The 16,298-nt window shown below is 42.4% G+C and overlaps 1 protein-coding gene across 4 annotated transcripts in view; it reads right to left on the bottom strand.

Annotated features, from left to right (window-relative positions):
- Window positions 1-16,298, bottom strand: part of LOC124111885 (protein EFR3 homolog B-like) — a 98,216-nt gene that overhangs the window by 37,612 nt on the left and 44,306 nt on the right. For all 4 annotated transcript variants that reach the window (XR_007222239.1, XM_046471763.2, XM_048399833.1 and 1 more), the window contains exons 6-7: window positions 12,833-12,970; window positions 11,601-11,732 (exon numbers count right to left, since the gene is read on the bottom strand). Coding sequence is in view for 3 of the 4 variants with exons in the window: in XM_046471763.2 (XP_046327719.2) it covers window positions 11,601-11,732; window positions 12,833-12,970 (270 nt within the window). In the remaining variant the exon portion in view is untranslated. The remainder of the gene's footprint in view (window positions 1-11,600; window positions 11,733-12,832; window positions 12,971-16,298) is intronic.

Raw genomic sequence — 16,298 nt, 5'->3', positions numbered from 1 at the left:
TCTAATTGCTTATAGTCTGACTCCCTGTGTGGCTGCCTGAATGTCTAATTACTTGACTGTCCGACTGTCTGTCTAATTGCTCGACAGTCTGACTGCCTGTGTGCCTGCCTGAATGTCTAATTGTTTGACAGTCTGACTGTCTGTCTGATCGCTTGACAGTCTGAGTGCCTGTGTGGCTGCTTGACAGTCTGACTGTCTGTCTGATCGTTTGACAGTCTGAGTGCCTGTGTGGCTGCCTGAATGTCTAATTGCTTGCCAGTCTGACTGTCTATGTGGCTGCCTGAATGTCTAATTGTTTGACAGTCTGACTGTCTGTCTGACCGCTTGACAGTCTGACTGCCTGTGTGGCTGCTTGACAGTCTGAGTGCCTGTGTGGCTGCTTGACAGTCTGTCTAATTGCTTGACAGTCTGACTGCCTGTGTGCCTGCCTGAATGTCTATTTGCTTGACAGTCTGACTGCCTCATTGCTTGACAGTCTGACTCCACGTGTGCCTGTCTGAATGTGTAATTGCTTGACAGTATGGCTGTCTGTCTAATTGCTTACAGTCTGACTGCCTGTGTCCCTGTCTGTTGTCGAATTGCTTGACTGTCTGACTGCCTGTGTGGCTGCCTGAATGTCTAATTACTTGACTGTCCGACTGTCTGTCTAATTGCTCGACAGTCTGACTGCCTGTGTGCCTGCCTGAATGTCTAATTGCTTATAGTCTGACTCCCTGTGTGGCTGCCTGAATGTCTAATTACTTGACTGTCCGACTGTCTGTCTAATTGCTCGACAGTCTGACTGCCTGTGTGCCTGCCTGAATGTCTAATTGTTTGACAGTCTGACTGTCTGTCTGATCGCTTGACAGTCTGAGTGCCTGTGTGGCTGCTTGACAGTCTGACTGTCTGTCTGATCGTTTGACAGTCTGAGTGCCTGTGTGGCTGCCTGAATGTCTAATTGCTTGCCAGTCTGACTGTCTATGTGGCTGCCTGAATGTCTAATTGTTTGACAGTCTGACTGTCTGTCTGACCGCTTGACAGTCTGACTGCCTGTGTGGCTGCTTGACAGTCTGAGTGCCTGTGTGGCTGCTTGACAGTCTGTCTAATTGCTTGACAGTCTGACTGCCTGTGTGCCTGCCTGAATGTCTATTTGCTTGACAGTCTGACTGCCTCATTGCTTGACAGTCTGACTCCACGTGTGCCTGTCTGAATGTGTAATTGCTTGACAGTATGGCTGTCTGTCTAATTGCTTACAGTCTGACTGCCTGTGTCCCTGTCTGTTGTCGAATTGCTTGACTGTCTGACTGCCTGTGTGGCTGCCTGAATGTCTAATTACTTGACTGTCCGACTGTCTGTCTAATTGCTCGACAGTCTGACTGCCTGTGTGCCTGCCTGAATGTCTAATTGCTTATAGTCTGACTCCCTGTGTGGCTGCCTGAATGTCTAATTACTTGACTGTCCGACTGTCTGTCTAATTGCTCGACAGTCTGACTGCCTGTGTGCCTGCCTGAATGTCTAATTGTTTGACAGTCTGACTGTCTGTCTGATCGCTTGACAGTCTGAGTGCCTGTGTGGCTGCTTGACAGTCTGACTGTCTGTCTGATCGTTTGACAGTCTGAGTGCCTGTGTGGCTGCCTGAATGTCTAATTGCTTGCCAGTCTGACTGTCTATGTGGCTGCCTGAATGTCTAATTTCTGGACAGTATGACTGTCTAATTGCTTGACTGTTTGACTGTCTGTCTAATAGTTTGACAGCCTGACTGCCTGTGTGGCTGCCTGAATGTCTAATTGCTTGGCAGTCTGACTGTCTGTGTGGCTGCTTGACAGTCTGACTGCCTGTGTGGCTGCTTGACAGTCTAACTGCCTGTGTGGCTGCTTGACAGTCTGACTGCCTGTGTGGCTGCTTGACAGTCTGACTGCCTGTGTGGCTGCTTGACAGTCTGAGTGCCTGTGTGGCTGCTGGACAGTCTGACTGACTGTCTAATTGCTTGACAGGCTTACTGCCGGTGTGGCTGACAAATTATCTAATTGCTTGACTGTCTTACTGACTGTCTAATTGCTTGACAGGCTGACTGCTGGTGTGGCTGCCACAATGTTTTATTGCTTGACAGTCTGACTGCCGGTGTGGCTGCCAGAATGTCTAATTGCTTGACAGTCTGAGTGCTGGTATGGCTGCCACAATGTCTTATTGCTTGACAGTCTGACTGCCGGTGTGGCTGCCAGAATGTCTAATTGCATGGTCCAGGTTTTGAAAACTTTTCCATTTGGTCCTTTGTAATGCCATGAGACTATCACTTTTTAACAGCCTGCACATTCAGATGAATATATATAGATATTTTAAAATGAAACCATTTAGAGAGAGCATTGAGTGTTAAAATTTGATTTTGAACAGTTATAAGAAATCATTGCTTGCAAGAGATACCACTAGAATCATATCAATGGTGAACAACAGATGATAATGGGTCTGAGGTGTCTGCAATGTTACTACTCTGCTGTTTAAGGTGGATATTTACATTTGACCAATGCCACTGAAGACTAACTTGTTGCTTTGCTTCTGCAAACTGGTAACAATGCTGCCATCAACATTACAGACACCCATGCAGTGAATAACACAATGGCGGCCCACATGTAATCAGTAAGAGCAAGAAAGGGTTCATACCATTCAGACTCTAAATCAAAGCACTTTTGAGGCACTTTTCAAGCCCTTTTTTCCTGATTAACCATGCCCCAAATACTGTAAATTTAATCCCAACAACGACTGACAGTTTTCCTGGTAACGACTGCTTTGTCTGTGTGTCTTTCACACAGTTTCCCCATCACACCAATATCAATTTCCTTCCTGCAGCAGTAACGCCCTGCCTTGTTTCTGTCTTTTGTTTCATGCACCCACTGGTACTTTGAAAGACGTGAGATTAGAAACACACTTCCCCATGATTTAAACACAATTTGACTGGTTCCCAGACCCTCTGTTTGGTCTGTCGCAGGAACGGGAGGTGAGGTGAAATGGGGTTTAACGTCACGTCCAAGATTATTTCACTTATATAGCAACGTGCATGTACATGTGTGTGTTTGTGTGGCTGCTTGTACTAGTCCGGACTGATGCCAATTTATAGTGCTAGCTCATGCCGCAGTTTACATGAATACCCCACTAAGACACAGTATACTGACTCTGAGCCAACCAGTCCTTGTTTTAGCCCCTTAATGCCGAGCGCCAGACAGGGTAACAATAAGTACCATCTTTTTACTTCTTTTGGTATGACGCGGCCGGGGATCGAACCCCGGACCTTCCGCTCTCCGGGCGGACGCTCTACCACTAGACCACGGAGGCGGTCCGCAGGAACAGGAACCAGTCTAGAGTTTCAAGTGCTGCTCATGATAATGCTAATAACACTATATTCAGTAATGCAATGCACAATCGAATTAGAAGAAGACTTTCTTTCTTTACATGGTGTAAGCGACAGGATGTCAACAACGCATTAAAACTTGATCAATAATAATTTTCAGTTGCAATTTTATTATACAGATTTTGTTCACAATCTAGCACTTTTCAAGAACTGTAAAACAAATTCCAGTGCTTTTCCAGGATATTTTAAGTGTAGGATAAAGCATGTCCGAGGGTATTTATGATATATAAGACCCACATCTGCGGGATTAAGCCGAGGGGCATCAACCCTGAGGTATTATCCCAAGGATAAGGGTTTTTAATATCATAAAAACCCTAGGGGAAGTGTTTTATCTAACTTATGAACTGAAAAAAAGAAACTTAAAAAAACCATTTATCAACAGTTTTATGTTTCAAACAGACTTTCCTTGAACTTTAGGAAACAGGCGTAAAATGTCTGTTGCTGGCCTATAGTTCTTGAAAAGACATTGTGATTTATCAACGCCTCTGTAGCCTAGTGGTACACTTACTGGGCTACAGATACGAACGTTGCATGTTCAATCCTCTGGAATATAAAGAAAACATTTGTCATTTGATTTTACAAATGGAAGTTGTTTGAATAAAATCCCCAGAATATTATAACACATTACATAGCAAATATGACTGGAATATACTATAAAATCCCAGGATTGAACCCCTGTCCGTCCGCTCCCAGTCAGACGCTCTATCCATTAGACCATGTCTATATTATAAGTAAGACCACCATTACCCAAGTCTTGGATCCAGCAAGTACAGCCATCATAATAACCCATCACTGCTCTATTGACCAATACTTATTGTTTGTTACTTACTTTTCTGTCTTTATATGTTTTAGTGAAAAATTCTCTAAAACCAGATAATGAACTCATTGGGCCTACAAATGAAAAATAGATCCTTTTACTCATGTTTTCCTTTACTAAACAAACCATCGATGTAAAAAGGGAAAAAATAGCCAGCACTCACATAGCATGAGATCCCAGCTGTGAGTACGGTATCTTGGCAGCCCATAGGGCGGGAGACAAATGGCCGGAGGTCCAACAGGTGTGTTTTTATTTAACTGTGTGCTCTCGTTAACTCAGGCGACAAATGAGGCTGACTTACAGTGTTCATTGAACTAATAAAAAATGCCTTCTATTCATGTTGCTTGATAAAAAACAAAACAATTCCAGTTTTAAAGCAGTGAGAAACCTCCAGAGATTGTAGTGCTAAGATGATCTGAACTCCGATACTGGAACACAGACTTATGACAGTCCTGGTGCATATATCTCTGTGGAACTGAACCCTGATCCTGCCTTTAAGCAACTCCAAAAACACGGCTAAGTTTGACAGTTTGTTCAGCGATATGAACACATGATGTTTATTGCTGAACTTCAGTCTCTGAATGAACCCAGTGAAAGGGACCGATTCATTTCTGCCTGCCAATATTTAATGTCTCTATGCTCATATATCTCATTATATCTTATAGATTTTTCCATTCCTGCCTACAGACATGACAATATCTGATAGGCCACTGGTCATGGTGGAACTAGCAATGTGAGAACTTCAAAATGATGTAAATGCCATGACATGATGGGATTGTGTTGCACATGGTATAAGCATGATAAGTAGTATTGCTAATCAGGGCAAATTACTTCCTGGTCTTCAGACAGGACCAGAAATGCAAGATATGTGATTGTATAATTGTGAATTTTCAGTCACAAGCAAAATTAAACAGTAGAAACCAAATTATGTAGAGGCAGGACATATGAGTGAGCGAGTGAGGTTCTACGCAGCTTTTAGCAATATTCCAGCAGTATCCCGAGGGGGCACACAAGAAATGGGTTTCACATATCGTACCCATGTTGGGAATTGAACCTGGGTCTTCAGCATGATGAGCTGACGCTTTAAACACTAGCCTACTCCAAAATCCTGGCATGGCATATGAATCACAGGGCTTCTGGTGTTTGTCAGGGACTTACCTGTCTGATATATTTGGAGGTCCAGGGGACTGAAAGCCTTGAATTATAGGGGTACCAAGTTATCAAACTGGGGTCCCTATTTACAAAATGGAGGTCCCAGAGAAATGTAAAAAATAGTATCATGGCACTGTAGCAGTTAACAGTTTAAAATGGCAATAAAGACAGACCATAAAAAATGGTTGAAGTTAGCAGCAATATTTCATGTGTAAATAAGGACAAAAAAATAACACTAACACTAAAGTCTACTGTCTGAACAAAATTACATCAACAAAGACCATGTGTGTAAGCAAATTAACTTTAAGTGGTACCCAAGTTATGAAATAGCAGCATTCATTTCTAAACATTCACAAAACAAGTCTGACCTAGAGGATGCACTCTGTATTATTTTTTTTGCATCCATTTCTGTATGGGTATAGGATACAGAGATTTCACATCTGGTAAATCCCTGTTATGTGTCAGTTATATCAGAAAGTATAAGGCTTTCAAGAATTCTGTGACACAGATCAATTCTGCATCGGTTACATATGTATTCACGATTTTTTTTGTTTCTTACAACTGAATACATCAAAGTGCCACTATGCAATTACCTTTCAAAGTTTAAGTGACTTGATTTCCGGCTCAGAGGTGTCTTGTTCAGCCTATTTAGAATCTTTACGTTTGGATGTAATCAAATTTTCTCAGTAAAAGAGACAGGCATTTTTACCTTACTCTTAATTTCTCCTAGCAATTTGGAAATGAATAAAGGTTTATTGATTTTTGATCCAGCATGTTAAAGACTAATCAGCAAGCATTTGGTATAGATTGAGTCTTCTCGGCAATCCCACGTGTCTGAGGAAGTGTGGAAGAGAGTATGTGCTGTCAGCAGGCCGATATTGACCAAGACACAGGTAGTACAGGCTGAGTGAAAGGAGACCCACGGGAGCTGGAGTGAACCTAATTCAACCTTGTGACTCATAGCCCCTAGGAATGCAGTCTGTCATTACGCCATCCAGCCCAACAGAGAACAGGGCTGAGGTAGATGTAATGGCATGGGGCCCTGGCTGCATGATATAGCTGGAGCACAATTGTCTTCTGACCAGGCATGAAATCATGAAATTGGTTTGTTTGTCGGTCCGTGTATGTTAGTAATGCTGGTGTATGAGGGTGATTAGTGATGGCATTAACATGATTGAGTGGACTGTAATAACAGGTGCTGAAGACAAGACATGAGTCCTGGCTCTTGACATGTTTGTAAAGAGTAACCTAGCTGGTACAGTCAGTTCCACAAAACTAGCATTATAAAATCAACAGAGAGTGGTGGAAGTGATTATTCAATATCAGCTGTCAAACCAATGTGAAACTACAATTGAAAGAAGTAAGTGCTTGCGTGCATGTGTGTTGGGTTGTGTCTGTGTCAGTGTGTGTCTGTGTCAGTGTGTGTCTGTGTCAATGTATGTCTGTGTCAGTGTGTGTCGGCATCAGTGTGTGTCTGTGTCAGTGTGTGTCTGTGTCAATGTATGTCTGTGCCACTATGTCTGTGTCAGTGTGTGTCGGTATCAGTGTGTGTCTGTGTCAGTGTGCGTCTGTGTCAATGTATGTCTGTGCCAGTATGTCTGTGTCAGTGTGTGTCGGTATCAGTGTGTGTCTGTGTCAGTGTGCGTCTGTGTCAATGTATGTCTGTGCCAGTATGTCTGTGTCAGTGTGTGTCTATCAGTGTTTGTGTGTGTGTGTCTGTGTCTGTGTTAGTGTGCGTCTGTGTCAATGTGTGTCTGTGTCAGCATGTGTCTGTGTCAGCATGTGTCAGTGTGTGTCTGTGTCTATTTCAGTGTGTGTGTCTGTCAGTGTGTGTCTGTATCAGTGTGTGTCTGTGTTAGTGTGTGTCTGTGTCAATGTGTGTCTTTGTCAGTGTGTGTCGGTATTAATGTGTGTCTGTGTCAGTGTGTGTCTGTGTCAATGTATGTCTGTGTCAGTGTGTATCTATCAGTGTTTGTGTGTGTGTGTGTGTGTCTGTGTTAGTGTGTGTCAGTGTCAATGTGTGTCTGTGTCAGCATGTGTCTGTGTCAGCGTGTGTCAGTGTGTGTATGTCAGCATGTGTCAGTGTCTATTTCAGTGTGTGTGTCTGTATTAGTGTGTGTCTGTGTCAGTGTGTGTCGGTATCAGTGTGTGTCTGTGTCAGTGTGTGTCTGTGTCAGTGTGTGTCTGTGTCTATATATGTCTGTGCCAGTATGTCTCTGTGTGTGTGTGTGTGTGTGTGCGTGTGCGTGCCTGTGTGTGTCTGTGTCAGTGTGTCTGTGTCTGCCTGTATCAGTGTGTCTGTGTCTGCCTGTATCAGTGTGTCTGTGTCTGACTATATCAGTGTGTGTCTGTGTCAGTGCCTGTGTGTGTCTGTGTCAGTGTGTGTCTGTGTCAGTGTGCATTTGTGTCATCATTGTGTCAGTGTGTTTCTGTGTCAGTGTGTGTCTGTGTCTGTCTGTGTCAGTGTGCATTTGTGTCATTGTGTCATTGTGTCAGTGTGTTTCTGTGTCAGTGTGTGTCTGTGTGTCTGTGTCAGTGTGCATTTGTGTCATTGTGTCAGTGTGTATCTGTGTCAGTGTGTGTCTGTGTCAGTGTGCATTTGTGTCATTGTGTCATTGTGTCAGTGTGTTTCTGTGTCAGTGTGTGTCTGTGTGTCTGTGTCAGTGTGCATTTGTGTCATTGTGTCAGTGTGTATCTGTCAGTGTGTGTCTGTGTCTGTGTGTGTCTGTGTGTTGTAGTGCTCGCCCACTGATGAGATACCATGTTTGCAGTTTACATGGATATCCCACTTAGACACAGTATTTGTATCAAAACCAGACAGTGCTTGTTTTACCCGCTTAATGCCGAGCAGCAGGTAGGGAAACAATCAAAATCTTTCCGTATGACACAGTAACTATGTGTACCCATGTGAGACATGTATGTGATGAACCAGTGAGAGACCAGTAACAGAAGTGAGATAGCAACTATGTGTACCTATGTGAGACATGTATGTGATGAACCAGTGAGAGACCAGTAACAGAAGTGAGATGGCAACTATGTGAGACATGTATGTTATGAACCAGTGAGAGACCAGTAACAGAAGTGATATGGCAACAATGTGTACCTATGTGAGACATGTATGTGATGGAACAGTGAGAGAACAGTAACAGAAGTGAGATGGCAACTATGTGTACCTATGTGTACCTATGTGTACCTATGTGAGACATGTATGTGATGAACCAGTGAGAGACCAGTAATGGAAGTGATATGGCAACTATGTGTACCTATGTGAGACATGTATGTGATGGACCAGTGAGAGACCAGTAACAGAAGTGAGATGGCAACTATGTGTACCTATGTGTACCTATGTGTACCTATGTGAGACATGTATGTGATGAACCAGTGAGAGACCAGTAATGGAAGTGATATGGCAACTATGTGTACCTATGTGAGACATGTATGTTATGAACCAGTGAGAGACCAGTAACAGAAGTGAGATGGCAACTATGTGTACCCATGTGAGACATGTATGTAATGGACCAGTGAGAGACCAGTAACGGAAGTGATATGGCAACAATGTGTACCTATGTGAGACATGTATGTTATGAACCAGTGAGAGACCAGTAACAGAAGTGAGATGGCAACTATGTGTACCCATGTGAGACATGTATGTAATGGACCAGTGAGAGACCAGTAACGGAAGTGATATGGCAACAATGTGTACCTATGTGAGACATGTATGTGATGAACCAGTGAGAGACCAGTAACAGAAGTGAGATGGCAACTATGTGTACCTATGTGTACCTATGTGTACCTATGTGAGACATGTATGTGATGAACCAGTGAGAGACCAGTAATGAAAGTGAGATGGCAACTATGTGTACGCATGTGAGACATGTATGTGATGAACCAGTGAGAGACCAGTAATGAAAGTGAGATGGCAACTATGTGTACGCATGTGAGACATGTATGTGATGAACCAGTGAGAGACCAGTAACAGAAGTGATATGGCAACTATGTGTACCTATGTGAGACATGTATGTGATGAACCAGTGAGAGACCAGTAATGGAAGTGATATTGCAACAATGTGTACCTATGTGAGACATGTATGTGATGAACCAGTGAGAGACCAGTAACAGAAGTGAGATGGCAACTATGTGTACCCATGTGAGACATGTATGTGATGAACCAGTGAGAGACCAGTAATGAAAGTGAGATGGCAACTATGTGTACGCATGTGAGACATGTATGTGATGAACCAGTGAGAGACCAGTAATGAAAGTGAGATGGCAACTATGTGTACGCATGTGAGACATGTATGTGATGAACCAGTGAGAACACCAGTAACGGAAGTGATATGGCAACAATGTGTACCTATGTGAGACATGTATGTGATGAACCAGTGAGAGACCAGTAACAGAAGTGAGATGGCAACTATGTGTACCCATGTGAGACATGTATGTGATGGACCAGTGAGAGACCAGTAACAGAAGTGAGATGGCAACTATGTGTACACATGTGAGACATGTATGTGATGAACCAGTGAGAGACCAGTAACAGAAGTGAGATTGCAACTATGTGTACCCATGTGAGACATGTATGTGATGAACCAGTGAGAGACCAGTAACAGAAGTGAGATGGCAACTATGTGTACCTATGTGTACCTATGTGAGACATGTATGTGATGAACCAGTGAGAGACCAGTAATGAAAGTGAGATGGCAACTATGTGTACGCATGTGAGACATGTATGTGATGAACCAGTGAGAGACCAGTAATGAAAGTGAGATGGCAACTATGTGTACCTATGTGAGACATGTATGTGATGAACCAGTGAGAGACCAGTAACAGAAGTGATATGGCAACAATGTGTACCTATGTGAGACATGTATGTGATGAACCAGTGAGAGACCAGTAACGGAAGTGATATGGCAACAATGTGTACCCATGTGAGACATGTATGTGATGAACCAGTGAGAGACCAGTAATGAAAGTGAGATGGCAACTATGTGTACGCATGTGAGACATGTATGTGATGAACCAGTGAGAGACCAGTAATGAAATTGAGATGGCAACTATGTGTACGCATGTGAGACATGTATGTGATGAACCAGTGAGAGACCAGTAACAGAAGTGATATGGCAACTATGTGTACCTATGTGAGACATGTATGTGATGAACCAGTGAGAGACCAGTAATGGAAGTGATATTGCAACAATGTGTACCTATGTGAGACATGTATGTGATGAACCAGTGAGAGACCAGTAACAGAAGTGAGATGGCAACTATGTGTACCCATGTGAGACATGTATGTGATGGACCAGTGAGAGACCAGTAACAGAAGTGAGATGGCAACTATGTGTACACATGTGAGACATGTATGTGATGAACCAGTGAGAGACCAGTAACAGAAGTGAGATTGCAACTATGTGTACCCATGTGAGACATGTATGTGATGAACCAGTGAGAGACCAGTAACAGAAGTGAGATGGCAACTATGTGTACCTATGTGTACCTATGTGTACCTATGTGAGACATGTATGTGATGAACCAGTGAGAGACTAGTAACGGAAGTGATATGGCAACTATGTGTACCCATGTGAGACATGTATGTGATGAACCAGTGAGAGACCAGTAACAGAAGTGATATGGCAACAATGTGTACCCATGTGTGACGCTATCCAAAGGAATAACAAAGTGCAAGAGTTGAATTATAGTATTTGCCAGCATAAGTTTACACACACATTCAAAAGACACATCATGTATTAGTGATTCATCCCAATGTTCTCAGTGGACAGAATTTCTGCCAGATATCCTCTTTAATCTCCAGCACTCATTCAGAGGCAGCTAATGATCAATATTCACTGTCTATCCCAACTGTGCCTACAGTCACAAGGTAACAGCTCATCAAATGCACTCAGAAACTTTCCCCACCATATCATCCCATGAGGTGACACTTCCTGAGCAAAACATCTCCAGGAGTCCTACCCCAGATGCACTCAACAAGATGCAACTGAACCAGTGCACACTTATTTCAATTGTGAATGATCCCTTCAACCACAGACTTCATACCCAAGAGCCTTGTCAGCTTTTGTCTGCAAATTTACCTGACATTGTCCATCACCAATATCGAAAAGCTAATCTCCTATATTGTCTGCTGGTCCAACACTGCATACATGACATGACATTTGAGAAATGTCAGAGAATTAATATGAAATAGAACCCAACAAAACATTGCAGAATATATCTACATCCTACAGAGGTACTCACATTAACACTGGCCTGAGCACCGTCTCGATGTAGCCATAGGAAGCCCGACACACCAGGTCCCGGAACACCGTCTCGGCTGCATAGGAGGGACTCTCCTCATCCCGAGGACTGTCTGCCCCCTGGCTCAACACACTGACAGGAGAAGGAGAACAACTCCATTACCAAAGTACAAATGATAATACCATGTTGGTAAACTATTACATATACGACATGTTTATATACTGAATGATAGCTTAACAAATGGTGAATTGTGTTAGATCAGTGGGAATATGGCTAACTTGTTCTATGCTCTCTGCAGATTCATGTTACTGAAACCTAAATATTCTTCTAACCTGCACAAACACAGATCAAGATAAAGTTTCAAGATCTGTTTGCGAAGATTCTGTCTCTTCTGACTGTGACATTTATACAAGTGCTGCTTTGTTTGATGTATTGAGATGTAAATTATCACTGCTGATAACTCAATTCAAAATGATAATATCTATATTAGCAGATGGTTAATTCTTAAAAAAACACAGAATTTAAAGCATGGTAATTTAAGAAGATTTTTTTTCAAGCTAGTCCTGCCACAGAACAGACAACGCTCTCAGACCATCCTAATTCATGCGTTACATTTTGTGGCACAGAAAATCAATATCAGCTGGCCCAAATAACAATTTAGGGCTCCAAATACCATCAGCTTTCTCGAGAATTGACAAAATTATGGCTTGTAGATCCAGTTAAACTTGTGATCGTTGAGAAGCTATACACCCCCAATGATGTCATACACTCACCTCCTCTCCTCCAAGTTGTACAGAAGTGAAGGTTACCATAGCTACACTCACCTTCTCTCCTCCAAGTTGTACAGCATAGAGGGTTACCATAGCTACACACTCACCTTCTCTCCTCCATGTTGTACAGCATAGAGGGTTACCATAGCTCCATTCACCTTCTTTCCTCCATGTTGTACAGCATAGAGGGTTACCATAGCTACACTCACCTTCTCTCCTCCATGTTGTACAGCGTAGAGGGTTACCATAGCTACACACTCACCTTCTCTCCTCCATGTTGTACAGCATAGAGGGTTACCATAGCTACACACTCACCTTCTCTCCTCCATGTTGTACAGCATAGAGGGTTACCATAGCTACACACTCACCTTCATGTTGTACAGCATAGAGGGTTACCATAGCTGCACTCACCTTCTCTCCTCCATGTTGTACAGCGTAGAGGGTTACCATAGCTACACTCACCTTCTCTCCTCCATGTTGTACAGCAGTGATGGTACTATCTTGTCCATGTGCACAGGATCCCAGATGTTGACCTGCAAGTCATCCGACACTGTCTTCCTCACCACACCCTGAAGTCCACTCAGACCTGCCTGTCGGATCCTACGACGACAGCAAAACACAGTCATCACATCTAACAACATTGTCACACCCGACTCAGACACCTACATTGGATGCAAGCCTCCAGGTAGCTCAAGGCATACAGGTGATCTCTCCAACTGTCTCAATAGGCCTTATTCCATACTCCGTTAGCACAACCATGAGTGATGCCTCCAACACACATATATATATTATATATACTTTGACACAAGCTATGACACACTATACCTGGCAGTGTCTAACACTGTCCAGGCTGCTAGTTGTGTCTCTGTATGTCTTAAGTTATTTTCATTATCTCCTGAGCCAGTGTTTCTCAGGCTGGTATTCCACAGAGGCTTAGATTATAGCTCAGCCAGCGGTCTGTGATGTGCAGCCAGCCATTAAGGAACAACTACCAAGTCACATCAAGAAGTGCTGAATTCCCCGCTGCTTGTTTCTGTCTGTGAATTATGTAACACTCATCCATCACTCCACAAGTGAATCCTTTGGAAAAATTGTCGAGGCTCACTACAAAGATTGGCATTGTCTCAAATTAGTTCCCTCTTGCTTTCTTGCTACATAGCTCTCAATATGATTCATTAGTTCCTATCAGTGGTAATTCAGACTCCTTCTAAGGTACAAGTGGGTCCAGGCAGGAGCTGAAAGGAGTTTGAAAATTGGTAATCGTAATCCACACATCAGATTGATGAGATATTAATGAGAGATCTAGAACCAGGAGATGCTTTTTATCTAAGCAGGAGAAACACTCATATTTCTAATGACTCCCAACATAGCGTTCCTATCTTAAAGACCTGGTGTGAGACTGCAAGACAGCTCTATCAACTTCACACTTTCTAAATGCTTCAGAAGAGGTAAGTGATTATAAATTTGTCGATATTGTTTTATTTCTTAAAACTACATATATCATCAAAATGCAAATACAAACAATATCTCTAACAAAATATTCCAAACACACATGAGACACTAGTTTCATACTCAGACCCATGGTTACAAACACAGAAAAGTGACTACTGTCAGCAAGTCAAGAGACATCCTGTCCAGGGCAGGGGACAATCCTCCCGACATATGTTATCAACTCTTTCCTATTAGCAATCATCAGGGAAGTAAAGCTATTCCAGTATCTTACAAAAATGTGTCACATACTTCAGGGAAACAAGATAACAACACAGCCATCCATGAAGCTTAATAGACTTCTTATCACATTGTCAGTGCATGTTTCCACTGAATCAAACGCTCAGTGGCATGTCACTGACAGCATGTTCAAGTACTAACACTGAATCACCACGACTAACAGGCAAACCACCCTGGACAACAGTCATGATGAAGAGATCACTGTAACGAATAGAAGTAGCATCTAGCTGTTGTGCATATCTATGGAATCACTCGTAACTAACAGAACCAAACATTTCATTCCTTTCCCTTCCAATGACTGCAGTGTAAAATGAATGTCCCTACAACACATATGTGATTACACATTTGTGCATGCTTTGATATGGTGATATGACTGGTGCAGTACTGGAGACTGCTTGCACCTGCCTTATGGTGTAGTGATCTAGTAGAGAGCCACCAGGAATCCATCAACTATGAGTCACACATCTCAACATGTCTTTGCAACAAAAAGGTAAAAGTAAACTCTGCTTCTGAGGCATTTCTCTTTAAAACAAGCTGATAAAGGCATCAAAGATCTACTCAAAACAGGAAAATCAATCATTTAAGAGCTTTCACACATTGTTAAATATCGTATATTACATGATTCTAACAAAAACTGTGTGGAGCTCAGGTCCATGTGGCTGTAGATACACTATACAGCCAGGTGATGTCCGATGGTGAGAGCACCCTTCCCTGTTATCAGGGTGTGATGTCACACTAATACAGCCAGGTGATGGCAGAATGAGTTTGACACCGCTTTGATCAATATTTCAGTCAGCCAAAAGAAGAAGAAAGCCAACATGAGATGATAGTACTGAACGTCTGGGTCTTGGACATCCATGGGCAAGGTGATGACTGACCAAGGATCATAATCAGGCATATCTGAGGCCAAACCCATGCGGAGGGACAGACATCTGTACAGGAAACTGTGGCGCCTAAAACTATTAGGCCACTAATCAGGCACTAATAAAACCAGGTTTCCGTTCCACAAAGCAATCTTATCATTCGCTTAGTTTCACAACTTTTATAAGACTATTTTAACGTATGGGAGTTATGTAACAAATGTTATATTTGGGATGACACTTTTTCTGTAAAGTACAGATTCTAGTACTTTTTTGGGTTGAGACACCCAGTGAGTGAGGCACAAAGTCAGCGATCTAACCCACTCTGCGACCGAGGCTACAACAAAAATGAAAGTCTGACAACTGGTAGTCTAGATCACATACTTTGTGTACCCCTCTGACAAGTGTAAATTGGTAGGGCTCCCATGACCAAAAGCTATGAATACACAATGTCATTTAGAAAGTGGTTAAATGTAACAAACGTTCTATTTGGGATAACACTTTCTTCATTAAGTACAGATTCTAGTACTTTTTTGAGTTGAGTCCCATGAGGTATTCAAAACCCACACTGCCAGTCCCACAAAAGAATACTGGAATCTGTACTTAACGTAGAAAGTTTTATCCAAAATATAACATTTGTTACATCTGACCACTTTCGGAATGGCATTGTGTATTCGGGATCACTTTGTGGAAACGGGCCCGAGTGATGAGAGAGATTGCGAGCATCTACTTTCATTTACTGTGACATTATGCTGACTAATACTAATATTTGTGTCATGATTAATCAAAACATATTGGTATTTCAATATGTGAGAGGCAATACACCTCAATGAACCAATTGCTTACATCATGTTTGTAAACATGGAACCACATTGCAACTTTTCATAAGTAACTTTTCTAATAACACAATTATAACACATCATGGCTTGTTATTCTGCAGCAGCTTTTCCATTTAAATATTTGCCTCATCTCTAGATCACCGTGTGTTTCCATGGCAACAAGAGTAAACCTGGCATCAGTGATTATTTCTTCTGGCCTGTGCAGATCTTCCAAAACTAGCCCACCAATTCATTATAGTAGGATGTTAATAATTAATGGTGCAGTGACAGCACACTAGACTAATCAAGCCAGCATCCACCTATTGGCCGACCCATATCACATCACATGGTTCTAGTTTTTTCTAGCTTTTATTGTTCACAAGAAAACTTATTATCAGTAAATATCATTAACAGTATCAATAGTCTACATTAACCAACAGAAAACAATTTTGGCATCTCACTTATTCTATGTTATCTTTCTCCATGCTGCCCACACTCAGTCAGCAGAGCTGTTTTCCTATA

This window comes from Haliotis rufescens, unplaced genomic scaffold, assembly GCF_023055435.1.
Source record: "Haliotis rufescens isolate VD_foot unplaced genomic scaffold, xgHalRufe1.0.p SCAF_2, whole genome shotgun sequence".
Lineage (NCBI taxonomy): Eukaryota > Metazoa > Mollusca > Gastropoda > Lepetellida > Haliotidae > Haliotis > Haliotis rufescens.
This window is presented reverse-complemented; position numbering and strand designations above follow the sequence as displayed.